General features: G+C 43.3%; 1 protein-coding gene across 4 annotated transcripts; it reads right to left on the bottom strand.

The window, feature by feature from the left end:
• Nucleotides 1-933: 933 nt before the first annotated feature.
• Nucleotides 934-27,552, bottom strand: PROCR (protein C receptor). 4 transcript variants are annotated; one of them, XR_013442016.1, is made up of 8 exons: nucleotides 27,220-27,551; nucleotides 26,951-27,100; nucleotides 24,112-24,363; nucleotides 23,384-23,662; nucleotides 6,822-6,904; nucleotides 5,434-5,521; nucleotides 3,316-4,581; nucleotides 934-1,981 (listed from the first exon to the last, which is right to left on the bottom strand). XR_013442016.1 is itself a non-coding variant. In XM_078057132.1 (5 exons), the coding sequence occupies exons 1-5, from the start codon at nucleotides 27,227-27,229 to the stop codon at nucleotides 10,298-10,300; spliced, it is 783 nt and encodes a 260-aa protein (XP_077913258.1). In that variant the 5' UTR covers nucleotides 27,230-27,552; the 3' UTR covers nucleotides 9,516-10,297. The 4 variants fall into 4 exon arrangements, 2 of the variants coding, with proteins under 2 accessions (XP_077913258.1, XP_035948125.2); XR_013442015.1 differs by lacking the exon at nucleotides 934-1,981 and having other exon boundaries at nucleotides 2,771-4,581; XM_078057132.1 differs by lacking the exons at nucleotides 934-1,981; nucleotides 3,316-4,581; nucleotides 5,434-5,521; nucleotides 6,822-6,904 and adding an exon at nucleotides 9,516-10,389 and having other exon boundaries at nucleotides 27,220-27,552.

Raw genomic sequence — 27,552 nt, 5'->3', positions numbered from 1 at the left:
TGACAAAGAGTTTTAGGCTTGCTGAGGCTGCGGCGACCGTAAGATCCCTGAGATGGATATAGGAATGAGTTCAGTAGAGGGTGGAGAATGGACATTTTAGAAACCTCGAGGTCAATGTGATATTTGAAACTGAAAGATTGGAGTGGAAAAAGCAAAACTTCAGGCCCTGTGTTGAGACACACATATTCAGTCTAAAGAGTGCTCCAAAGATTGAGCAGTCAGGGTCATAGGGTATATAGGAAAGGGCAGGAACATTTCAAGGAGACGAAGAGGGCTTGGCAGTATCAGGGAGATCACAGAGATTGAAGACGGAATACACACCATTGAATTTCCTGCGCACAGTCTAGCAGGGAGACAGGGACATAGCTAGTCACATGGTTTCATGCTAAATTATGACAGAGATGGGAGGGAAGTGTTACGGAAACATTGAGGAAAGAGCAACAAATTACCCAATGTTGGAAGCTTGGGAGAGGGTGCATTCCAGCAGGAAATAGTACATTCAAACCAGATATCAAGGATGGTGGACAAGGGTGGCAGTAGGTAATGAATGATAAAGAAGGAAGAGATTGGTATAAGCAAATGGATGCTTATAGAATATAACCCTAAGGTAGGTCCCTAGTAGAGAAGGTCTAGAGACCATTGTGAAGCCAGCCCAAGAGGAGGTTTGGAGGCTTTAGAGTAACACTGTAAGATGAACTCACCAGGGCACAGATTTCTCTTTTCCCTTTTTTCATGGAAAAGGCATGGAACTTAGAGTCAGATACCTGGATCCAATATTGGTTGTCACTAATTTGTAGTGCACCTTTGGGCAAGTCATTTAATCTCTTTGAGCCTCAGTTTCCTCATTTGTAAAGTAAAACTAATGACCCTGCCCTCTCCACTTCATTAGATGGACCACACGAATGGTTGAGATTCACTCCGTAAACTATATAGTCAACTGAGCAGATGTTAGGAGAAACTTGGGTATTGACAATCCCATCAGGACGCATTATGCCAATACCAGAGCTTGCTGTAAGGCAACTGGATCCCTTCTCCATTCACCTCCTCTCTTATTTCTTTATTCAACAAATATTTATTAAGTATCTTTTGGGTGCTAGCTGGGCTGGGATATAAAGATTAGGTTACAGTTGCCTCCTTTAGAAAGATAATCAACTGGGGAGATAGACACATATAGATAGAAGGAAGATAGCATAATACGTGCTATAAAAGAAAAGGTTTTTTTTTTAAAGATTTTATTTATTTTTTGACAGAGAGAGAGACAGCGAGAGGAGGAACACAAGCAGAGGGAGTGGGAGAGGGAGAAGCAGGCTTCCTGCAGAGCAGGGAGCCCGATGTAGGGCTTGATCCCAGGACCCCGGGATCATGACCTGAGACGAAGGCAGACAATTAACGACTGAGCCACGCAGGTGCCCCTATAAAAGAAAAGTTTTATGAAAGTAGAGAGGAGGGAACAACTAATTGTCTAGAGGTGGCAGGAGGGGAGATGGGCCTTGAAGGACCAGCAGGAATTTACTCTGTAGAGTGCAAAAAAGGAACTGTATATCCACAGGTACAGATAAATATGAATGCCACGCTAAGGGGTTTGGACTTCAAGTTCTAAGCCCACAACTCTTGGAGTGTGGTTGAGACCCTTTCAGGGGGTCTGTGAGATCAAAACTATTTTCTTAACAATACTAAGCTTTGTTTGTCCTTTTAACTCTCATTCCCTCATGAGTGGATGGTGTGGCTTTTCTGAGGCTTCACAACAGATTGCAGAAGTAGACATGAGAATACAATTATCTTCTATTGAGTCAGACGATAAACAGGTTGTCAAAAGTGTAAAGCAGGGGCGTCTGGGTGGTTCAGTTGGTTAAGCCTCCAACTTTTGATTTCAGCTCAGGTCATGATCTTGGGGTCCTGGGATCAAGCCCCACATGATGCTCAGCGCAGAGCCTGCTTGCCCCTCTCCCTCTGCTCCTTCCTGCACTTGCGGTTTCTCTCGCTAAAAATAAATAAATAAATAAATAAATAATGTAAAGCAATACCACTTTTCTCACTAATTTTTTTGAAATCATAACCATTTTTCATAAAAGTGTTATTTATGTTAACTGATTTATTGTTATTTGAAACAAATTAATATGTAAATATTTTAAAATTTCTCAGCTTTGATTTCTAGTGGTAATGACCAATAGATATAATTCACATAAACACAAGCTCTCTGGAGTCCTCAATAATTTTTAAGAGTGTAAAGGAGAGGGGCACCTGGGTGGCTCAGTTGGTTGAACCACTGCCTTTGGCTCAGGTCATGATTCCAGAGTCCTGGGATCGAGCCCCGCATCGGGCTCCCTGCTCATGCAGGAAGCCTGCTTCTCCCTCTGCCTGCCGCTCCCCCTGCTTGTGCTCTTTCTCTCTTTCTCTCTCTCTGTGTCAAATAAATAAATAAAATCTTAAAAAAAAAAAAAAAAGAGTGTAAAGGAGGGGCGCCTGGGTGGCTCAGTCGTTAAGCGTCTGACTTTGGCTCAGGTCATGATCCTGGGGTCCTGAGATCGAGCCTTACGTCGGGCTCCCTGCTCCGCGGGAAGCCTGCTTCTCCCTCTTCCACTCCCCCTGCTTGTGTTCCCTCTCTCGCTGTGTCTCTCTCTGTCAAATAAATAAATAAAATCTTTTTTTTAAAAAAAGAGAGAGTATAAAGGAGATCCTGAGACTAAAAGGTTTGAGAACCCTGTTCTGAGCAGCTGGACCTCACCGAAGGGGTTTGAATAAAGGAGTGACATGATAACATTTCAAAAAATTGTTCAACAAATATTTATTAAACACCTTGATGTGCCCAGCACGATTTGAGGTACTGGGATAGAGCAGTAAACAAATCAAATCAAACTCCCTGCTTTCACAGAATTTACATTATACTGGTGTGACAGACGGCAAACAAAATAATTAATGTATATAGTATATTAGATAGTGATAGCTGTTGAGAAAAGCCGGGAACTAGGATATGAAAGCTGAAAGGTGTGTGTGTGTGCATGTGATTTTGGATAGGGTCACCAGGGAAGGTCTCAGTAAGAAAGTAAGTTTTCAGTAAAGGCCTGAAGGAATAAGGGAGTGGACTCTGCAGGTATCTGGGAGAAATGAATTCAGGCAGAGGGAAGAGCAAGGGGAAAAGTTCTGAAGCAAGAGCATGCCTGGCAGGTTTGAGGAACAACATGGAGGACCAGTGTGGTTGGAGTGGAAGAAGGGCAAGAGTATTAGGAGATGAAGGTTATGGAGGGGAGGTACATTTCTTGAGATAAAAAAGCCAATGGAAGATTTTGAGAATAGAAGAGACATCTTCTGACTTACCTTTAACAGAATCACTTTGGTTGTTGTACTCTGAGCAGGTTGAAAGGCCATACGCAGAAAGTCTAACTAGGCGGCCATTGCAGTAATCCTGATGCAGGACGATGGTGGCTTGGACCAGGGTCCAAGCGGGGATGGGAGATGTAGTTGGATTCTCGATAGATTTTGAAAGTAGAGTTGACAGAACGTGGCAATGGATGGATATGAGGTATGAGGGAAAAAGAAGAGTCAAACGACACCAAACATTTGAGTAACTGAGTCGCTGTTGTCTGACACAAAGAAGGCTGCAGGAAGGACAGGTTTGAAGAGAACTATCGAGAGCTTGGTTTGGGACATACTAAGTGGGAGATGTCTATTAAACACCCAAGTGGATGTGGCAAGTAGATGGTTTCATATGTGGGTCTGACTTCAAGAAAGAGGTCTAAACTGGAATATGAATTGGGGGGTTCTCAGAAAAAAAGATAGGATTTAAAAGCCGAAGGATCAGCCACAATTACTCAGGAGATGAATGTTGGTGGAAAGGAAGTTTTGATGACTCCATCCCAGGGGCAAATCTAATATGTTGAGGTTGGGAAAATGAAAAGGAATCAAAAAGACACTGGGAAGGAAGAGACAAAAGAAGAAAACCAGAATTGTGAGAAATCCTGGAGACTAAGTGAAGAAAGTGTTTTAAGGAAAAGAGAGTAATCAACTATACTAAATGCTACTTACAGATTATCATACGAAGATTAAGAAACAGTCATTGGATTGACCAATGTGGAGCTATTGGTGATCTTGAGATGAGCAGTTTTGGTGGTTTGTAGGGGGTCAAACATCTGGTTGGAATAAGTCCAAGAGGGCATAGTAGAGGTATTGAAAATGTTGAGTACATACACCCTTTCCGAGGAATTTTGCTATAAAGGGAAGGAGAATGTGTGGCAGCTGCAGGAGGATGTAGAGTCAAAAGAGGGTTGTTTTTGTTTGTTTTCCTGATGGGAGGAATAATGTTTATAAGCTGACCTAGAACAATCCAGTGGAGTGGGGAAAATTGCTGCTGCAGGAGAGAGTGGGAGAATGGCAGAAACAATGTCCACAAGAATGCAAGTGTGCAAACAGAGAGGCTGACTGTGAGTTAGGAGAATTCATCCACAGGAAGAGGGAAGAAGAGGGCCTTTAGGAGTGTAAATTTAGTACCAGTGCAGACAAGAGATTAGAGGGGAACTTGCATTTATTTGTTGGTTACTTACTTTTTTCTAGCAGGTGGGGGATGCTTCCCTCACAACACTCCTCCTATACAAGGAAGGTGAGTTATAAGGCTGTTGCAACTAAAGTTCCTGAAACCCCAAGACTCTGTGCTCTTTATGCTCCCATGGAACTTTGTCTGTTTCTAGATCCCGTTGCTGATATCAGAATGCCTTCTATTCAATGACAAAGATTCTTTGCTTGACCAAATTGTAGTCAGGCTTCTCAACCTTCTCCTAGGCCCATCTGTGTGCACTTGTAAAAATCTAGTAAAAATCTAGTCTTAGCGGGGCGCCTGGGTGGCTCAGTTGGTTAAGCATCTGCCTTCAGCTCAGGTCATGATCCTGGAGTCCCAGGATAGAGTCCCACATCGGGCTCCCTGTTCAGTGGGGAGTCTGCTTCTTCCTCTGACCCTGCCCCCTCTCGTGCACTCTTTCTCACTCTCTCTCTCAAATACATAAAATCTTCTTTAAAAAAATCTGGTCTTAGCAAGAACTTTGCTAACTCAATTTATCCAGAAACCCTCCCCCCTTCACTATCTGATCACCTTGCTATCTGATTAGGTCCCTCATCCTCCACTGTCTCCCCAATGATGCCTGATCACCCTGGCCTGTCTTCAGCAAGAATCCTGGTAGGTCTGCTTAGCCAGAATCCCCCTGACCCCTGATGTTTCTTCTTAGTAATTTTCTATCACTTGACCCTCGCTCTGTTCCTTGACTATAAATCCCCCCCCCTTTGCTCATGCTGTATTCATAATTGAGCCTAATTTCTCTCCCCCACTGCAAAATTCCATTGCGGTAGATCCTATACCTATGGTGATCCTCCCCCTCCCATGAATAAAGTCTTCCCTAAGTGTCACTGAATTTTTTTTTCTTTAACATTGGGTAGGAAGAAACTAACCTGCTAGCTCAACCATAGGGTAGAGATCCTTGCTTCTCATAAAGACAGGAAACAGTTGAGCAGGCCTTCGTGCTGGAGTGCCTTAGACCTGAAGCCAGACAAATTTACCCAAAAGATAAAGACAAAAAGAAAATACAGGAATAGAAAAAAGTGAAGTTCTCATTTGGGATCTGAAAGGAAATATAGACAGGAGGCTGGAGAGCACCATCCAGCTCAGGGGATCTCCTTGACTTCTCTCCTTCCTCTGAATTCCCACTATGGCAGCTAACATATAATGAGGGCTTATTACACACAGCACAATTTATCTACGTTACATCACTTAATCCTCACAACTGTCCTATGATGTGGAGTCTAAGGAAAGGGTGAGAAGAAAAGTGATTTACCCAATGACACACCCAGAAAACAGCCAAACCAGGGAAAAACCCCAAATGTCTGACACAAAACCTTACGTCCTTAACTCTTTGTACATTTGCTCATTCATTAATTACCTCAGAAATTCTATAAACATTACTAAGCCATTCTGGAAAGTACTGGGGTGAGTAAGACAGTTTCTAGATTCAGGTAAAACAGTGAAGACTTGAGCACATATAAGATGTGACAAATAACCACAACACATTAGAACCTCCTATAAGATTTCACAAGGAGGCGAGGTCACTCTGGCTGGAAAAAATCACAGAGCTCAAGGAAAGCTTCACAAAGGAAGTAGCATTTGAGATGAGCCTATATAAGCAGATGATGTTTTTTACACTAAGTGTTTTACCTGCATTATACGTTGCTCATTACCATGCATAAGCAATGGAAGACTGTGCGAAATTTTAACTGGCAGAGATGGGAAGGTAGAGGCATGGAGGAAAGAAAGGGTCCGATTGTTCAGAATGTACAGAAGCCCCAGTTCAATTCCCCGCTTCTGTCTCAATATCCAGCCTCAAATCCAATGACTTAAGGATATTTTCCCCTTATGAATGTATTCAGAATCATGTATATTCAGTGAAACCCTATGAGGCCATTAAAAAAAATGAATTACTTAATGAACTGATAGGAAATTTTTTCCAAAATGTAATCTTAAATGAAAAAAAAAAGCCAGGTGAAGAATACAGGCAATGCCTGTCAGCCTTGGAAATGAGCATACCTTTGGCCCATCAATTCTAATTTTGAGAATTGATCCTAGAGAGATAATCCTTACACGCGTACAAGGACAAATGTACAAAATTATTCATTGCAGCAGTCTTTGTGATTACAAAAGATCAAAATCAGCCTAAATATTTTCCAACTGTAGAAACAGCTGCATCTAAACAGAGGGACACTAGATAGGTGTTGAAAAGAATAATGTGGGTCTGTAGTGCTGTTGTGACAAGATGATCTTAATTTAGCCCCTCATTATCTCTTACCTGGACAACAGGAATAGCTTCTCAGTAGATCTCCCTGCTTTCGTCTTGTCCCCTTGCAGGACCTGCTACATAATTGGCGGGCCCTGGTGCAAAATGAAAATGCAGGGCCCTTGGTTAAAAAAATATTAAGATTCCAAGAGAGTGACAGCAGAGCCTTGGAACAAGGATGGGGGCCCTTCTAAGAGTGAGTCCCTGGGTGACCACAGAGGTCGAGCACCCCTTCGCCACGGGCTGCGAACATGGCGCGCTGTTCTTTCTACCTGAACCACCTTGTCACCACCCTCTCTTTTTCTAACTGATGCACTACGTGCCTGTCAAGAAATCACTCAAATGTCACCTGCTTTGGGAAGTTTTCCTTGAATCCTCTTACCCAAGATGCTCTTTCTTTGGTGCTCCCCCAGCTCTTGCACCAAGCCTTATTCACTCTTCCTTCCAATGAATCACAACTATGTGTTTAAAAGTCTCTCTCCCGGAGCTTCTCCGGGGCTTGGCCTGTGGCTTATGATTTTTTGGTAACCCTAGCACCTCACCCATTGCCTAGCACGTGGGATTTGAGAGAATGAATGAGTTGGAGTGGATGAGTTTGGGTGGGTGTGCTAAATAATGAGTCAGATTGCTTCCAGGTTACACCTCCCCCTCGTGTTGCTAAATCTGGCTGGACTCTAATCTCACTGAGGACAACAGGCCCTGATGGCTGGCTCTTGCTTCTGAGAGTCATGATATAGTTTAAAGATGGTCCCCTGGAGTGGTGGGAGATGCCTGAGCCTGAAGGCCCCTTGGAGGATTCCCCCCAAACCGCCCACACCTATCTCTGAATCTCCTTATACAAGTTCAGGCTTTTAACATGGGGGTCTGTAAATAAAATCGGGGTCTGATTTCATCAGGGCCAGCCAGCTCCATCAGTCAGTTCTAGGTTCCAAGGACCTGACAGTAGCTTTAGGTTATCCCTACTCCTTTGCAAATCTGGCTTCCAAATGGAGGTATGCAATATCCCTATGATACATGAAGATTTCTCAAAAGGTAATCACACACTGGTATTTTTAAGGGAATTAATTTCTATATCCTCAACTTCCATATGTACTCTACCTGAGAAAGTTCCTGGAAATGAGGCTCCAAACGGCTTTTCCTTTCTTTTTCTTATTATTTATTTATTTATTTATTTAAGAGAGAGAGAGAGAGAGAGAGAGAGTGTGAGCATGAGTTGGCGGAGGGGCGGAGGGAGAGGGAGAAGCAGACTCCTCGCTGAGTGGGGAGCCCGCCCTGGGGATTTTCCTTCTTAACTGTAGTTCTGCTAGTCTTCATAAGAAAGGTATATCCCTGGCCCACCCTGAATCTTACTAGGGTATATTGCCCAAGGCAATAAAAAAAAATCCTGGAGGTAACAAAGGGACTTTTAAAAATATCAGTTTCAGGAAAACATCTTTTAATTACAGAGTGACATCATTTATCAAAATTATTTTGGTGGTGTGTGAAAAAAAGAGTATGAGGACCACTTGTCCAAGGCAACACATTGTGGTGGCCTCTGGAGGGTTTTCTAGGAAGTCCTGGCCTAGTCCTCTCAGGTTCCAAGCCTCTGAAACTGGACGTCAATTCCACCGGGCCAGCCAGCCAAATAACTTCTACTTGATTTGTTCATAACTTCCACCACAGTTGACAGTCTCCCCCTTGAAACACACTTTCCCCTTGGCTTTGGCCTTATTACACTCTCCTGACCTTCCTCCCTTCCTCTCTGGTTCCTCATCCCAAGCTTCCTGGTCTAATTCCATGTCCTCCAACTGGACTTTTGAATCCAGGAGTTTCTCATGGCAGTGATAAGCCCTCCTCCCTTTCTGTTCTTTTCTTACTAAGAGATTTCACCCATTACCACAATTTCAAATACCACTTGCTTATTCCACATCTATACCTGAATGTCTCACAGGGTTTCCAAACTGAAAAAGGCCAAAGCCAAGCTAATGTTGTTGTTGTTGTTGTTGTTGTTCTTCTTCTTCTTTTAAGATTTTATTTATTTATTTGAGAGAGAGAGAGAGCACAAGCAGGGGTGTGGCAGGCAGAGGGAGAGGGAGAAGCAGACTCCCCAATAAGCAGGGAGCCTGACATGGGGCTCAATCCCAGGACCCTGAGATCATGACCTGAGCCAAAGGCAGATGCTTAACCAACTGAGTCACCCAGGTGCCCCCCCAAACTCATGCTCTTCCCATGCAAAATCCCATCCCCTAGGCTTCCCCAACTTAGTAACAGTACTCCATTTGCCCACTTCATGCCAGAGGCCTGAGAGGCACCCGCAATACCTCCAATGAATAAGCTACTCCTATGGATTACACTTCATGATAGATTTCCCTGATCCTCCAGACTAGGCTACACACCCCTTGTCTACACCCCCCACAGCACCTTGGATTTCATAGTGCTTATCCAAGTTGTAATTACATAATTATTTGTGTAATTCTATCTCTCCCTCTACATCGTAAGCTCCATATGCACAAGGACCATGTCTGTCTTTTTTTTCCCTGGCACATGGTAAGATCTCAATAAATATTTGTTAAGTTAACAAACGAAAACTCTCAGATTGGGACAACTATGTGTTGAGTGTCCTTGCAATTTAGTACCTAATGCTGTGTGCACAGTAGGGGGCAGCAGAGTATAGATAATGGAGAGAGTCCAGGCCTCCATAGGAAAAAAAGTAACTGTATACATCACTTAACATTCCTGAGACTTTATTTCCTTCTCGGAAATCAGAACTAATTCTCCTCTTCTTGGATCAAAAGAGATAAGTAGATATAAAAGGGCTTTATTGCTGTTCAAACAGAAGGGAGTGTTATTAGACGCAGTTATGATAAATACTTATTGAATAAATGGACGCAAAGGAAGAAGATCTTATTTACACTATGGAACAGTTGCGAGCAGACACTTGACAGGTTCAGAAGGGAGAAGATGAAAGCTCAGGAAGACACTGGCTGAAGTCCAGAGCCAGCCGGAGGCAAAGCTCTGAAGTCAGCACAGTATGTTCTTGGCGGGCTCTCAGTTCTGCTCCCTGACCGCTGCCCCGCCCCCCTGCGGCCAGCCCCGGCCTCTGGTGTCCAGTGACTGGGCTTGCTGCAGGCCTTTCTTTCCCTGTCCCCCTATCAGACCACCTCTGTCCTGTGTCCTGGCCCCTCAGAGGCCCGCTCACCGCCATCCACCATGACAGCTAGTTAACGCAGTCACTGGATCACTGTTAAAGTGCGAATGGCAGGTAGTATGGTCTTTTACCCCTCCCAATAACAGGGGGTGGACCTTCCTGACACAGAAAAACGATAACCTACTCAAAAAGAATAAATTGCTGATGATAAAGTTTCAGGTTCTATGGAAGGAGAGGAAATGAAAAATTAACAGGCATTATGGCAGTCCTAATCTCGGGCTCAAGAAAAATAATTATAGGGCACGTGGGTGGCTCAGTCAGTTCTGCATCTGCCTTCGGCTCAGGTCATGATCCCGGGATCCTAGGATCGAGTCCCGCGTTGGGCTCCTTGCTCAGGGGGGAGCCTGCGTCTCCCTCTGCTTGCCGCTCTCCCTGCTTGTACTCTCTCTCTCTCTGGCAAATAAATAAATAAAATCTTAAAAGAAAGATAATTATACAAATACAGAATTGTTAGATGAAACTTGATAGTAATACGAGGAGGAAAACTTTAAAAATTCATATATATACATATACGTTTGTATAACTCAATTGTAATTTACATTAGTAAAATTTACTTTTTGGTGTAGAGTTCTGTGAGTTTTGACCAATGCAGTCATATAACCACCACAATTAAAATACAGAATAGTTCATCATTCCCTAAAAATGTCCATGTGGTACCCCTTTGGAGTCAAAACCTTCTCCCACCCTTAAGTCCTGCAACGCTGATGTGTCCTCTATCCCTATAGTCAAATTTATCAAGTATTCCTTTTATGAATTTCACTTTGATGTTGCATTTAAGAATTCTGTCTAACCTAAGGTGACAAGGATTTTTCTCCATTGCTTTCTTCTAAAAGTTTCATAGGTTTACATTTAGGTCCATGATCCATTTCAACTGAATTTTTAAAATAGAAAATACAAGGTATAGGTCAGGGATCACATTTTTGCATATGAATGTCTAATTACTCCAGCATCATTTGCTGAAAAGACAGTCTTTCCCCATTGCACTTTTGTAAAAAAAATCAATTGGCCATATTTGTGCCAATCTATTTCTGGACTCTATTCTGTTCTATTGATCCAAGTGTGTCTATCCTTTTGCCAATACCACACTGTCTTTATTAGTGTATAACTGTAGTAAGTCTTGAAACCAGATAGTGTGAGTTCTCCAACATTGTTCTACTTTTCCAAAATTGTTTTAGCTTTCTAGTTCTTTTGCCTTTCCATATAAATTTTAGAATCAACTTATTGCTATCTATAAGAAAAAAAGCCCTGCTGGGATTTCGTTTGGGATTGTGTTGAATCTCTATTTATTTCAATTTGGAGAGAATTGACATCCTAACAGAATTGAGCCTTCTAATCATGTTCTAATGCTCCATTTATTTAGTCTTCTTTGATTTCCTTTATTGGTATTTTATAGTTCTCAGCATAAAAATCCATCACATATTTTGTTATATTTATCCCTAAGTATTTCATTACTTTGGTGTAGTTATAAATTGTATTGTTTATTTAATTTGGTTTTCCAATTGCTTGTTGCCAGCTTGTGTTTCTATATAGAAATACAATTGATTTTTATATTATGACTTTGAATCCTATGACTTTGCCAAATTTATTAATTAGTTGTAGGAGTTTTTTTGTAGATTAAATAGAATTTTCTACATAGACAATCATTTTTGATTACTAATAGAGACAGTTTTATTTCTTCCTTTCCAATCCATATGTCTTCTTTATTCCCTGGTCTTGTTGCATTAGTTAGAATTTTCTGGATAATATTGAATAGGAGTGGCAAGAGTGAACATCCTTTTGTGTTCCCAACTTTAGGGAGAAAACATTCAGGCTTTCACCATTAGGTATGATGCTTTTTTGTAGACGCCTTTTTTTTTTTTTTAAGGTTAGAGAAGTTTCCTTCTGTTCCTAATTTGTTGAGAGATTTTATCATGAACAGATGTTAAATTCTGTTAATCCATTTTCTGCATCAATTGAGATATCATGTGTTTTTTCTTTAGCCTGTCAATACGATGAATTACATTCATTGATTTTTGAATTTTGCAATTTGGGACCAGCAAACTAGGGCAAAACCACAGGCAAGTCAGGAGAACAAAGGAGAGGAATGTTACTTTATAGAGAAAAAGGAGGAAGTTGGGAGGGATTGCTTTGAAGGAAAGTCCCTTTGAGCAAAGTGAGAGTTCAGGGTGGTGATGGTTTCTCATTGGCTGAGTTGTGGCCGTTTCTCACTGGCCGCACTATTGTCAGGCCAAGAGAAAATCTTCCTTCCTCTTGCTGGAGCAGTAAAATAGGCTTCCTCCTGCTGGGAATGCAAGGTCTGTCTCTTCATGTTGGAGTCTGCAACCGACAGAGTTGATAAGGGGGTGAGAGCTCCCCCTGCTGGCCTCCCGGCTCCATTTTATTTTATTTATTTATTTTTATTTTTGTTATTTTTTTTTAAAGATTTTATTTATTTATTTGAGAGAGAGAATGAGATAGAGAGAGAGCATGAGAGGGGGGAGGGGGGAGGGTCAGAGGGAGAAGCAGACTCCCCGCTGAGCGGGGAGCCCGATTGCGGGACTCGATCCTGGGACTCCAGGATCATGACCTGAGCTGAAGGCAGTCGCTTAACCAACTGAGCCACCCAGGCGCCCCAATTCATTTATTTATTTTAGAGACAGCGAGTGAGCAGGGGGGAGGAGCAGAAGGGGAGGGGAGAGAGAGAATCTTAAGCAGACCCTGCTGCGGAGCTCAATCTCATGATCCTGAGATCAGGGACTGAGCCAAAACCAACACGCTTAACCGACTTAGTCACCCAGGCAACAGCCCCCCCCCCCCACTCCATTTTGAAAGAGGTTTCCTTTATTCAGTTTCACAAGATTGGCCAGGAAAGAGGTTTCCTTCATTCAGTTTCACAAGATTGGCCAGGAAATGAGAATAATATTTGCCCTTCTTTCTTGATGAACTTGTTGGGTGGATCAGCAAAATTTTTAATGAGATAATAGAATAAAAGTGTTTCTGTAACTATAAAATTACATATAGAGGCACCTGGGTGGCTCAGTCCATAAGCATCTGCCTTCGGCTCAGATCATAATCCCAGGGTGCTGGGATTGAGCCCCTCGTCGGGCTCCCTGCTCAGCGAAGAGTCTGCTTCTCCCTCTCCCTCTGCCCCTTAAATAAAATCTTTTAAAAAAATAAAATTACATATAAAAGTGAAGGATTAGTAGTAGTATAAACTGAGATTGGATGAAATAGCTTCCTTTCTCAAAAATCTTCAGTTCATTCTTTCATCCGGCCATTTGTTGTCTATCTTCTAAATCCCTGCGGCTGTTCTGGATATTAAGGACACAAAGATGAACAAGAATAATATTTCCTAGAGGAGGAAATAGATAACCTATATAGTTAGCCCATAGAATTAAGTATAACTCCTTAGCATGCCATTCTTAATCTGGTACCCAAGTGTCTCATTTTATCTCCCACGTTTCCTTACATAAACTTAACTCAGAGCAGCCACATCAGACCATTTACCGTTCCCCAAACATACAGGGCACTTTCACCCCCTTTGCCTTTGTGCTGTTATATCAGTCCAGAATCCACTCATTATTCACTTGTTGAACAAAGACATATTGGGCTCTTTCCTTATATTACATATTATGCCAGGGGTCAGGAACATGTTGATAAATAAGATATTATCCTTCCCTCAAAGATCTTAGCCGAAGAGGAGAGAAACATCTTTCCCCTCTTCACCTAGTAAAATGCTCTTTCTTCAGGGCTCAGATGGAATATATGGCCCCTGTGTAGCTTTCCCTGATTCCTTTTTTCCTCAGTACATAGCTTATAATTACTTTGTGTCATTTTCATTCCTTCTGTGTTAAAATGACCTGGTTATCTGCCTCTTCCTCCAGACCATGAGCTCCTGGGCAGGGATTATGTTTTACCCCTTTCTACATCCCTGAGAGCAGTTAGCACAATGCTTTGCATCAAATAGGGCTCAGCAACAGTTGGCTGAATTGGGTACAAAACCCTGAACCTCAGGCCAGCTGGCAGGAGGCCTCAAATCAAGAGATACACATTGAACTGAGTTAAAAGGTGGAGGAATCAAAGTAATCCAAGCCACCCAGAAGGAGATTTTTAGAATACACTAGGGAGGCACTTGTTTACATTTATTCCAGATTTGTTTATTTCTTGTGTAAACTCCAGCATGACCTCCAGTAGTCTGTCTGTCATGGGACAGGCCTAAGCCAAATATTCTGAAGTCATTCCAAGAACAAGAAGGGCACTTCTAGGACACTTAGAATTAATTGCCCAGGGGCGCCTGGGTGGCTCAGTTTGTTAAGCGACTGCCTTCGGCTCAGGTCATGATCCTGGAGTCCCTGGATCGAGTCCCGCATCGGGCTCCCTGCTCAGCAGGGAGTCTGCTTCTCCCTCTGACCCTCCCGACCCTCCCCCCTCTCATGCTCTCTCTCTCTCTCAGTCTTTCTCTCTCAAATAAATAAATAAAATCTTTAAAAAAAAAAAAAAAAAAAAAGAATTAATTGCCCAAGCACTAGCGGTCTGGACTTAGGAACTTAGAATCCTAGTAATCAGAGCTGGAAGGTATCTTTAGAAATTATAAATTCCCTTTCAGAGAGGGGCACTGACTGATTATCCAAGGGAACACAGCTATGAACAAATATTCACATGTAGAAGCACGGGCAGATGAACTTTCTATTCACTCTCTCCTCTGTTGTAGAATGTCCTGGAAAATGAGGTCAAGAGTTACTCATCCCACTGTTTTCCTGACGCTTTTACCTCTCCTGCTTTTGGATGTGGACAAGAGCTTTTCAGAGAATCCTGTTACCCCTACAACCTGTGACTCCTGCCCGCCCCCGCCCCCACCCCCGGGGCATGGTGTCATAGTAACAACTCAGGAACACAAGTCAGAAGCCCCAAAGTCTAGTTCTAGCTCTTGTACCAGCCAACTCTTGAACCTTGGACACGCTGCTTTGTGCGTCCCAGCTTCAATTTCACCATCAGGACAAGAGTGTTCAGGTCTAATATTTTATAATTTTACCTTCTTATTCTCCCTATGGACACAGTGGAAGATCATCAGACCATGGACTGAGAAAGCACAAAGAGAGTATGGACCTCCCCTAACCTAACTCCAGAGGCTCTCTCTCTCTTTTTAATAATTATTAACATTTTTAGATAGCCACTGATGTAAGCAGCTATTGCATTCTTTCTTCATATTCAAGATTGTTTTCTTGTGGGACGCCTGGGTGGCTTAGTCGATTGGGCGTCTGCCTTCAGCTCAGGTCATGATCCCAGGGTCCCGGGATCGAGTCCCGCATTGGGCTCTCTGCTCCGCGGGGAGCCTGCTTCTCCCTCTGCCTCTGCCTCTCTCTGTCTCTCATGAATAAATAGATAAAATCTTTAAAAAAAAAAAAAAGATTGTTTTCTTGTGACCACTTTGTAACATCTTTATTGAGATATAATTCACATACCATAAAATCCATCCATTTAAAGTATGCAATTCAGTGGGTTTTTTAAAAAGATTTATTTATTTATTTATTTTAGAGAAAGAGAGAGTGTGTGTGTGCAAGCAGGGGGAAGGGGCAGAGGGAGAGGGTGAGAGAGAATCCCAAGCAGACTCCCCACTGAGTACGGAGCCCAAGATGTGGGGCTTGATCCCACGGCCCTGAGATCATGACCTGAGTTAAAATCAAGAGTCGGACACTCAACCGACTGAGTCACCCGGGCACCCTGCAATTCAGTTTTTTAAAGCTATATTCAGAACTGTGCATCCATCACCACAATGTACGTTTAGAATATTTTCATCACCCCTAAAAGAAATCCTGTATCCTTTAGCAGTGACTCTGCCACCACTCCATCCCCTCAGCCCTAGGCACTGCTAATCTACTTTCTATATCTATGGATTGCCCGTTCTGGAAATTTCATGTAAGTGGAATCATATAAGATGTGGTTCTCTGTGACTGGCTTCTTCTTTCATTTATAATGTTTTCAAGGCTCATCCATGTTGTAGCATATATCAGTACTTCATTCATTTTCGGGCAACGTAAGATTCCATTGTATGAACATACCACATTTTGTTTATCCATCCATCAGTTAATAGACATTTGGATTGTTTCCACATTTTGTTTGTTATGAATAATGCTGCTATGAACATTCTTGTACAAGTATTTGTGTAGACATGTGTCTCCCATGCTCCTGAGTATGTAATAGGAGTGGAATTGCTGAGTCATATGGCAACTCTATGATGAATTTTTAGGAACTGTCAAATGTATTCCAAAGTGGCTATACAATTCTACATTCCCAGCACCACTATATTAGGGTCCCACTTTCTCCCCATCCTTGCCAACACTTGTTATTGTCTGTCTTTTTTATTATAGCCACTCTTGATGGTGTGAATTAGTATCTCATTATAGTTTTGATTTGCATTTCCTTAATGACTGAGGATGTTGAGCATCTTTTTATGTGCTTATTGACCACTGGTATATCTTTGAGAAGTGCCAATTCAAATCCTTTGCCTATTTTTAATTGGGTTATTTGTCTTTTTATTGCTGTGTTGTAAGAGTCCTTTATATATTCTGGATACTAGATCTTTATCAAATATATGATTTACAAATACTTTCTTCTATTGTGGGGTGTCTTTTCACTTTATTAACAGTGTCCTGTGAAGCACAAAAGTATTTTTATTTTGGGGAAGTCCAATTCATCTATTTTTTTTTCTTTTGTTGTTCGTGCTTTTTGTATCATAGCTAAGAAACCATTGCTTAATCTAGACAAATATTTATGTCTATGTTTTCCCTTAAGAGTTTTATGGCTTTTTAAAAAAGATTTTATTTTTAAGTAATCTCTACACCCAATGTGGGAGCTTGAAGTCACAACCCCAAGATCAAGAGTTGCATGCTCCACCAACTGAACCAGCCAGGTGCCCCAAGAGTTTTATGGCTTTAAATCATATATTTAGGTCTTTGGTCCATTTTGAATTAATTTGTGTGTGTGTGTGTGTGATGTTGGGATTCCAACTTCCATCTTTTGCATGGTGATAACTAGTTGTTCCAGCACTACTTTTTGAAAAGATAATTCCTTTTTCATCAAATTGTCTTAGCATCTTGTAGAAAATCAACTGACCACAAATGTAAGGGTTTATTTATGGAGTCTCTGTCCTATTCCATGTCTATCTTTATGCCAGTAAAACACTGTGTTGATCACTGTAGCTATGTAGTAAATTTTAGAATCAACAAGGGTGAGTCCTCAACTTCTTTTTTTTTTCCTTCAAGATTTCTTTGGGATCTATTCTGGATCCCTGGCACTTCCATATGAATTTCATGATCAGTTTATCAATTTCTGCAAAAAAAGCAGCTGGGATTTTAATAGGGATTACAATGAATCTGTAGATTAGCTTGGAGAGTATTGCTGTCTTAATTTATTAAGTCTCTGATCAATGAATACAGGATGTTTTCCCATCTATTTAGGCCTTTAATCTCTTTCAATAACTATTTGTATTCAGTGTACACATCTTTTTTTTTTTTTTAAGATTTTATTTATTTATTTGAGAGAGAGAGAGAAACAGCATGACAGGGGAGAGGGTCAGAGGGAGAAGCAGGCTCCCTGATGAGCAGGGAGCCCGATATGGGACTCAATCCCAGGACCCTGGGAACATGACCTGAGCCGAAGGCAGTCGCTTAACCAACTGAGCCACACAGGCACCCCCAGTGTACACATCTTACACTCTTTTGTTAAATTTATTCTTAAGTATTTAACTTTTTCATGCTATTGTAAATGGAATTCTCTCTCTCTTTTTAAAAGATTTTATTTATTCATTTGAGACACAGAGATAGAGAGAGAGAACATGAGCAGTGGGAGAGGCAGAGGGAGAGGGAGAAGCAGACTCCCCGCTGAGCCAGGAGCCCGATGTGGGGCTTGATCCCAGGACCCTGGGATCATGACCTGAGCTGAAGGCAGATGCCCAACCATCTGAGCCACCCAGGCGCCCCCCCCTTTTTTAAAGTAGGCTACACACCCAGTGTGGATCCCAACATGGGGCTTGAACTCATGACCCTGAGATCAAGAGTCAGATGCTTGGGATGACTGGGTGGCTCAGTCAGTTAAACATCTGACTCTTGATTTCAGCTCAGGTCATGATCTCAGGGTTGTGAGATTGAGCCTCACATCGGGGTCCATGCTCAGTGCTGAGTCTGTTTGTCCCTTCCTCTCCCTCTGCTCTCTCTTTCTCAAATAAATAAATAAAAGATTTAAAAAAAAAAAAAAGAGTCAGATGCTTAACCAACTGGGCTACCCAGGTGCCCCTGGAATTCTCTTTTAAATTTCATTATTGGATTGTCCATTGCTAGTGCATAGAAATACAATTGATTTTTATATATTGATATTGTATCCTGCAACCTTACTAAATTTATTTATTAAATCTAATAAACAAGGTTTTTTGCTTTTTTTTTGTAGATTCTTTAGGATTTTCTATATACAAGATCATGTCATTTCTGAATAGGTATACCTTCACTTTTTTCTTTCCAATCCAGATGCCTTTTATTTCTTTTTCTTGCCTGAGTGTGCAGGCTAGAATCTCAAATATAATACATATTGAAATTAAGTAGAAAGAGCAGAAATCCTTGTCTTGTTTCTGATTCTGGGGGGAAAGTTTCAATCTTTCATCATTAAGTATGATGTTAGCTGTGGGATTTTATTTTTTATTTTTTTAAAGATTTTGTTTATTTATTTGAGAGAGAGAGATAGCAAGAGAGAGCACAAGCAGTGGGGGAGAGGGAGAAGCAGGCTCCCCACTGAGCTGGGAGCCTGACGTGGGGCTTGATCCCAGGACCCGGGAATCATGACCTGAGCCAAAGACAGATGCCTAACCAATTGAGCCACCCAGGCACCCCTAGCTGTGGGATTTTAGATAACCTTTATCAGGTTGAACAAGTTCCCCTGTATTCCTAGTTCATCGAGTGTTGTTATCATGATAAGGTATTGGATTTTATCAAATGCTTGTTCTGCATCTATTGAGATGATTGTATGGATTTTGCCCTTTATTTTATTTATATGATGTATTATACTGATTGACTTTCAAATGTTGAACCAACTTGGCATCCCTGAGATAAATCTCACTTGATCAGTGTATAATCATTTTTATGTATTGCTGGATTCAATTTGCTAGGATTTAGTTAGGGATTTCTGTGTCTCTAGTCATAAGAGATATTTGTGGTTGTCTTCTAATGTCTCTATGTGGTTTTGGTGTTACGATAATATTGGCCTCATAGAATGGCCTGGAAAGTGTTCCCTCCTCTTTTATTTTTGGAAGAGTTTATCAAGGATTGATGTTAATTCTCCTTTAAATGTGGTGGAACTCACCAGTGAAGTAATTTGGGCCTGGGCTTTTCTTTGTAGGAAGTTCTAAAATTACTAATTCAATCTCTTTATTTGTTATATATCTATTTAGAGTTTCAATTTTTTTTCTGCATCTGTGTCAAGCATGGATGTCTTTCTAGGAACTTGTCCATTTCATCTAAGTTATCTAATTTATTAGGCGTATAGTTGTTTGTAGTATTCCTTATAATCATTTTTATTTATCTAATGTAATTTCTGTAACATTTTTATAACTTGACCTTCTCACTTTTTTATTGGTAAGTCTACCTAAAGTTTCTTTAATTTTATTGATCTTTTTAACAAAAGAGGTTTTTGTTGATTTTCTTTATTGTTTTTCTAGTTTTTATTTTACTTATTTTATCTAGTACTTATTATTTCCCTTTTTCTGCTTGATTTAGGTTTGGTTTACTCCTCTTTTTCTACCTTCTTTAGGTGGAAAGTTAGGTTTTTGATTTGAGATATTTCTTTTTAATATAGGCACTTACAACTATACATTTCCCCCTAATCTTGCTACATCCCATAAAGTTTCCCTTTTCCCCTCTTGCAGCTAAGGCAAAGGCAATGTGATTTAAGCTTGGTCATTTGAATCTTGCGCAAATAGTGTAAAAGCACAGGGACAGAGTAGAATTCATTTAAGATGGCAGCATGCAATGGGAGATGATAGAGGTAGTGGTTCCTGCTGTGGTCCCCTTACCTAGACCGTTCCTCTGTTGTGACTTTGGCTGAGATTCCTGGTTCCATTTTCTGAGCTTAATTAGCTAGACTTCCTATCAAACTGAGGATTACATGATAACCTTCCAGTATGTTTATTTCTTCTTTAAGTTGGCAGAGTTGGTTTCTGTTGCTGGAAACTAAGAATCTTGGCATATTGTTGAGATAAGAGTTGGGGAGAAAGAGAAAGCATAGGTCTTTCACTTTTCTCTTTGTAAAACTTTCTTTGTAAATTTCTGTGTTGCTAGTATTGTTGTATTACTTCTGCTATTTAAAAATATCCTTTTAAAATTGAGAGCCTAGGGGCGCCTGGGTGGCTCAGTCGTTAAGCGTCTGCCTTCAGCTCAGGTCATGATCCCAGGGTCCTGGGATCGAGCCCCACATCGGGCTCCCTGCTCCGCGGGAAGCCTGCTTCTCCCTCTCCCTCTCCCACTCCCCCTGCTTGTGTTCCCTCTCTCGCTGTGTCTCTCTCTGTCAAATAAATAAATAAAATCTTAAAAAAAAAAAAAAATTGAGAGCCTAAAGCACAGTGGGGTGAAGAGAAGTGGTAGGATACAAAATTTGAAACTTAGGATGAGGCCTGATTGTACAAAGCCTTGAATATCATTTTGAGGATTCCAAATTTAGCTCAATAAGTATGGGGAATTTACAAAGTAGAACAACGATGACATGATCAGATCTATGTTTGTTTGTTTGTTTATTGCCATGTAGATGGATAAGAACTCAGAGAAATTAGAGGCCAGGAAAATAGTTAGGAGGAGGCTACTGCCATAGTCCACATACAAGATTGAGAAAATCTTTCAATCTGGAGAGAGAGAGAAAGAGAGAGAAAGGAAAGAAAGAAAGAAGAAAGAAAGAAAGAAAGAAAGAAAGAAAGAAAGAAAGAAAGAAGAAAGAAAGAGAAAAGGAAAAAAAGAAAAGAAGGACGAAGGAAGGAAGAAAGAAAAGAGAAAGAGAAAGAAAGAAAGATTGTCAGTCACAGGTTGGGTTTTCCAGAAGCCGATGCTGAGACAGTTTGAGGTGGAAGATATTAACTAGGGAAAGGAAGCAGGATTGAATAGAGGGAGAAGTCAAACTGCAACAGTAGATCTGACAGAGACGCAGCCCCCCAGGCAAGGAACTCTGGAGTGAATACTGCTTATCGGAATTGTCCTGCAGTGGCCCAGAATGGCTGAATCTTTACACCTTTGCTTTGCTCAGTCACCAGATGGGGGCTAGTCACCAGATGAGGACAGCCCCAGGAGGAACATGACCTCCTGCAGGACTGTTCTCTGCAGGTGAGGCAGACACTGAAGGAACTGAAGCAGCTAGAGGCTAGCTATCTGCTGCCTCAACTCCCTGTAGCTAAATGGCTAGTCTTTCCTTGAAGGTAGAACTGGGTGATAGACCTCCGTGCCTGCCACAGACAGAGAGATGAGTGACCATATCTTGAAAAAAAGCAAGAGAGTGGAAAAGGGGGATTAGATTCTACAGATACTATATTTTGTAGGTGGGGATGAAAAGGGAGTAAATAAAGGTTAACACTGAGGTCTCTACACTGATATGATTTGATAGTAATTCTGTTTAACTGATAGTAAACAACAGAGGAGAGAGAAAAGGTTTGGGGAGAAAGATAAGGAATTTAATTTGGAATATGTTGACTCAGAAATGTCTGCAAAATATTAAGGTGGAGATGATTTTCAAGAATCAATGTAAATGGGGGGTCTGGAGGTCAGCAGCAAGTGCTATATTTATTGAATATATGTATATTATATTATATGTATATTCTTATTTCATACTCGTGATGCCTCTATGAGATAGAGGCAGGTATTATTTTTATTATACCCTTTTTGTACATTTTATTATACCCTTTGTTTATGAAGAAACTGAGACTTGAAGAAGTTAAATGCCTGGCTCAAAGAAGTAAAACTCAAGTCTGTTTGATGATAAAACATCTGCTTTCAAAGACAAGATTATATTGCTTCCCCATGGAAAACACCGCAGATAGATGGCATTTGAAGCCATGAGAATTAGTAGGTCATCCACAAAGGATACAGTTCAAATGGGAACAAAAAGAGCCAAAAAATGGAATTCTAAGGAAGCCACATTTCCAAGGTGAATTGAGTAAGATGACAAAGGCAAAGGGATTGACTGAGTGGCCAGAACAGTTTCTAAAAATTAGAAGTATGGTATCTCAGAAGTCAGGGTAAAAAGAGGGTTCTAGTCCACAAAGGAAAATGTTGCAGATATCATGTGGGATGAAGAGTTTACAGTTAGAGGTCACTGATGATCTTAGAGAAGTTTATAGGGAAGTCAGGCTGCGGTGGTTTAGGAGTGAGTGGGAGATGAAGAAGTAGAAGAAAAAGGCATAGGCTACTTTCCCAGAAGTTTTGCCAAGTGAAGGGAAAAAAAATAATGCCATATACATAAGTAAGGAATTTATTAATAATATTATTAAGTAATTAATAACTCTTTGCTCCCATATTACTTATATTTTACACTTTCACCATTTCTCTGGTTATTTCTGTCTACCTCCATTATTACCAGCGTCCCACCCCAAGTCTGATGTGCCTGGAAGCACTGAATGTTGTTTATTTTGGTTGTGGATGGACTTCTCATATTTGTTAGGTGTTTTGAATGCCTCAGGTAATTCTGTCTATGAAGGATGTGTCATAGACATCCCCCACTCCCACCCAACTCCATCATCTGTTTTCCACAAAGATAGATAAGCATTCGCTTCTCAGACCAGTTCAGCAAAGCATGCAAGTTCTTAGGTGCTCAGCAAACCAAGAACTCTGTCTACCTAGCTTCCTCCCTTTCCTTCCCCTCCCCCAAACTCTTGGTGGGCAGATCAGGGAAAAGGAGCTGCCACGCCAAACCTTCTGGGATATAACGTCCCAGATGGGGAATCTGTTTGGTTTTGTCATGAGCTGAGATCTTCCCTTGACAGCCCCCATCAGTCCAGCCCTTTTTCAGAGGGGGGCTGGAGAGTAATCAACACCGCCGTCCACCTGTGCAGAGGAAGATGCCTACAGCCACACCAGCGATGATGAAACTGCCCACCAGGACACCCAGGACCAGTGAAGTGTAGGAACGGCCTGTTTGGCTCCCTGCAGAACATGCACAGAGTTAGCCTGAACATACCCCCAAGATTCTTGTCCATGGTTTGAGTCAAACCCTAAGGGATTCTTACCGCAAAGGAAGGGGTCTAGTTCACCAAGTGACATAAGCTGTGTATACTCTGTCCCAAACCCCCAGCCCTGGGCCTCCTGTTGCTCAAGGTATCCATCCTTCAGGTCTATCCATTTGCCTGGAACCCCCCCAATACACAGGCCCATCCCCGATCCCATCATACCTTTTGAGTTTTTCGAAGTGATATATTCCTGCAGGTACTGCACACAGGTGTCCTGCAGGAATTCTCGCAGTTCGTACCGAGTACGATTGTAGGAGTTGAGCTGATACAGAGTGTAGGTGACGACCTTGGAGGGTGCCTGGGGCCCTGCTACCCATAAGGCTGTCTCTGGCTGGAAATTCACAAAGGAACTCCCATTCACAGTCACTTTGAAGAAGACTTGGGCTGGAGAGCCCTCAGGAGGCAGCTCACAGCCCAGGAAGCAGCGAACGGTCAGAGGAACTGTGGATGGAGGACTCAGGGTGAGAGAGCTGTGTGGAGAGGGTGTCAGGTGTGGGAGGATGTCCATCAGGTGGAACATAAACTTTTGGGGTTCAGGGTGGATCAGGGACAGGGTGTCCCAACAGGGTCTACCCCGAGGTCATGCCAGAGGGAAGAGGGCCTGACGGAGGGCCCGCAACTAGGACACCTACTCCTCTTCAGGCTCAAGCTCCCACCCAGCAATCAGCAAAGGTGCCCTGACACCTGGACTCCTCGGAGCAGCCAGCTCACACGAGACCAAGCCATCCACGAGGCCCCTCCGGGAACCCCAACCCCTTCCTGGGGCCCCGCCCATTCCCCCCAAGGCCCGCCCCCATCAGTCCCTCCCACAGGCCACACCTCCCACCCGCCAGGGCCCGCCTTCATCCGCCGCGCCCAGGCTGCGCCCGCCGCGCGCTAGCGCCACTCACAGGTCAAGTGCCGCTCATGGTGCACAAGCTGCACCATCATTTGGAACTCTTTCAGGTAGGTCTTCAGACGGTCCTCTGTGTGCACCCAGCTCTCGGGCGCCTCCAAGGGCTGCAGCTGGAGGATCGTGACGTTGGTGTCCTGGCCTTCCAGCACGTGCGTCGTTAGTCCTCCCAGCGACGCGTTGCCCCGGTGCCACACTTGATAGGGGTCACGGAAGTAGGAGATCTGGAGCATGTGGAGGTTCCAAGGGCCTGCGGGTAGGTGTCAGCGCATCAGCCCTTGGGCCGGCGTGAAGCTGGAGATAATAACCCCCTACCCAAAGGCCGGCCGCCCACTTTCTCGGCCGTTCATAGTTATAAAGTGTTCTTCCACCCATCCTCCCACAACCCTGTCAGGAGCGGAGGACAGGGATTATTATCTTCGTTTTTTTTTTTTTTTTTTTTTAAGATTTTATTTATTTATTTGACAGAGAGAGACACAGCGAGAGAGGGAACACAAGCAGGGTGAGTGGGAGAGGGAGAGAAGCAGGCCTCCCGCGGAGCAGGGAGCCCGATGCGGGGCTCGATCCCAGGACCCTGGGATCATGACCTGAGCCGAAGGCAGACGCTTAACGACTGAGCCACCCAGGCGCCCCTATTATCTTCGTTTTACAGATAAGGAAACTGAGGCTGGGAAGAGCAGAAGCCACTTGCCCCAGGGTAATCCAGTCAATGGAAGAGCCACTCCGATCTTTCTCTCTCTCACCCCTAACTTACCCCCATTTCCGGTTGGTCAACAAATGCTGACCTACAGTAAAATCCCATTCCATCTCCTGTTCTCAGCCTCCTCGGCCACTGCCCTACTTCAGGCCTCATGGGTTCTCATCTGGACTAGGGTAGTAACTTCCTTCCTCATCCCCCTGCCCTCATTGTTCAGTTTCACTCCTTCCAGTCTGACCTCCATCGACCCAGAAATAAGATTATGCCCTTCTCCTACTTAAAATGCTCCAGTGACACATTTGCCTATCAATAATAGTATTAAGTACTAATAATAGCTATTAAGTACTTATTATGAGCCAAGCACTGTACCTACACACATTATTATCTTATTTGTGCTTTCCTCCCATTAGCTTAGTGCGGTGGCTACTGTTATTAACCTCGGTCCATAAGGGAAGCAGGCTAAAATGGTACAGCAGATCAAGGTTGGAGTGCAGGCAGTGTGAGTCCAGCACTTTTAGCCACTCAGCCGTACTGTCTCCCCATAGGATGTCTGTCCAAGGAATGAAGTCCAAAGTCTTTAGCTTGGCATTCAAGGCTGCAGGACACCAGATCCCAACTGCCTTCTCTGGCCTCTTCCTGTACTTAGATACAGTAAACTACTTGGAGTTCCTCATGCTGCCTCTGGACTGACATGAATAGCATGTCCAGGTTGCTCTGCCTCCAGGCAAACTTCTATTCGTGCTTTAAGACCCAGCTCTGTTGCCCTCTCCTTGGAGAAGTTTTCCTAATGCCTCTCCACTTTACCCTCCCAGACACAGCGATGCCTGGGTGGCTCAGAGGGTTAAGTGTCTGCCTTTGTTTCAGGTCATGGTCTCATAGTCCTGGTATCTAGCCTACATCGGGCTCCCTGCTCAGCAGGGAGCCTGCTTCTCCCTCTTCCTCTGTCCCTTTCCCCTGCTTGTGCTCTCTTGCCTTCAAATAAATAAATAAATAAATAAAATCTATAAATAAATACATACATACCCTCCCAGACACAGCGGGTCTGTTTCAATGATCCCAGATTCCACATAACTGTCTCCAAATACATAACTGTCTCCAAATACAGGGACTACACTGGGCTCCCCTAGGCTATGGAATCATGTCTGGTTATCTCTTCCTTCTACACCTATTAAGAGCCTAGCACAGGATTGAGTTGATGTCCAGAGAATGTTTGAGGAGGAGATGAGTCTGGGGTTGTCAATCTGTGTGTGTATGTGTGTGTGTGTGTCTTGTCCACATTTGCATATGAAAAGTTGTGCTCTGTGTCTGCAGGTGTGAATAGGTAGATCTGTGTGGGTAACCCTAGATAAGGTTCTTAACTGCCCTGCGCCCAGTTTCCTCCCCTGTAAAATAGAGATAACCATATTGCCCGCCGTAGAGATATCATGGGGGTTAGATGAGTCAGTGCATGTATTAACCGAAGTGAGCGCTCCTAGAATTCTGGTGATTTGCTCCCTCTCTGAGGTGGGGACTGTAGCTCTGGAGATTGTGGGAAAGGGGGGAGGAGGTCCCTGTGCGGTCACAATACAGGGCAATAACTCCTTTCTCTGCTTAAACAGCCACTTCAGGCAGCCTGACCCCTGTAAGTTCACCCATGGACCACAGCTTCTCTTTCCCCAGACTTTCCCCCTCCTCCTGCCACTCGTCTTCCACCTTCTCTAGTCTCCTATTCTGCCTTGCTTCTCTCAGCCCCCAGTCTCTCCAGTGGCTTCCTATTCCTTCCATCTCTCATCTCTTCTCCGAGTCTCTTCCTGTCTTCCCTGGACTAACCCCTATCCACATCACTCTCAGCGCTCCCTCTCCAGGCTCACCCCCTCTCCCCACGGCTGATCCCCTTACCCTTTCTACCAGTCCCTTTCCGTTTCTCCAGTCCTGTTTCCCCAACCTCTTTCATCACCCCCTTCCTGGGTGAACTGCACTTCCTCACCTTGGCTTTGGGACACAAATCAGTCCTCAGGACCCTGCCTGCCCTACGGAGAGATCTGGCTGGCTGCAGCCGCAGGCACTGTGGGAGAAGGGCTCCTCTGCTCTTCCCCATGTACCCAGACAGGCTGAGAGTCTCCAGAACCATCCCGAGGAAGAAGATGTGACCCGGACTCACCGTCAGAGGCTTCCTGGCTACAAAAGGCCCAGCCCGGCAGGAGCAGCAGACGCAGAAGTAGCAGCAACGTTGTCAACATCCTGCGGCTGAGGTTCTTACCCCACCTGGGCTCCTGGCTCAGACAGGCAGGGGGCTCCGGCTGGCTGCAGCCTAGGGGGAAAGAAGTGAGGACTGTCTGGAAGAGGAGGAGGCTGAACGGAGGAGGCTGGAAGGTGGCCAGGGGATAGGAGGAGGAAGAAGGCAGCAGGCTTATAAAGTGTTATTCCTACCCTGTCTCATTTCCTACTGGGGGCTGGACTCCCTCTTGCCCTTCCTTTGCCCCGCCCTTGCCTGCATCGGCCCTCGTGCCCAGACCTGCCTTTTCCCTTTTCCCTGGGCCTCTTCCAAACAGGGAGCGGAAAAAGGGGGAGTCAGATTCAGAGAGAAGTTCTGTCCTCGCTGAGTCAGGGGGTGGGGCATCTGCTTTCAACTTAGAGCACACTCTAGGGTGTAGCGATCAGCAGGTTACTGATGGGGAAACTGAGGCCCAGAGAGGTGCAGGGACTTGCCCAACTGAAGTATATATGTCAGTTTATATGTCATGGTGGTAAAAGATCGGGATT

Source organism: Halichoerus grypus, chromosome 10 (assembly GCF_964656455.1).
Source record: "Halichoerus grypus chromosome 10, mHalGry1.hap1.1, whole genome shotgun sequence".
In the NCBI taxonomy this organism is placed as follows: Eukaryota; Metazoa; Chordata; class Mammalia; order Carnivora; family Phocidae; genus Halichoerus; species Halichoerus grypus.
The sequence above is the reverse complement of the archived record's forward strand: the minus strand, read 5'-3'. Positions and strand labels throughout refer to the sequence as shown.

What these genes read in the sequence shown, in the direction of transcription:
- PROCR (XM_036092232.2), bottom strand. An exon ending in CCATGAGCGGCACTTGACCT is followed by an intron (nt 23,663 to 24,111) that starts GTGAGTGGCGCT and finishes CTCCATCCACAG; the next exon opens with TTCCTCTGACCGTTCGCTGC. An exon ending in CACTTCGAAAAACTCAAAAG is followed by an intron (nt 23,139 to 23,383) that starts GTATGATGGGAT and finishes CATGTTCTGCAG; the next exon opens with GGAGCCAAACAGGCCGTTCC.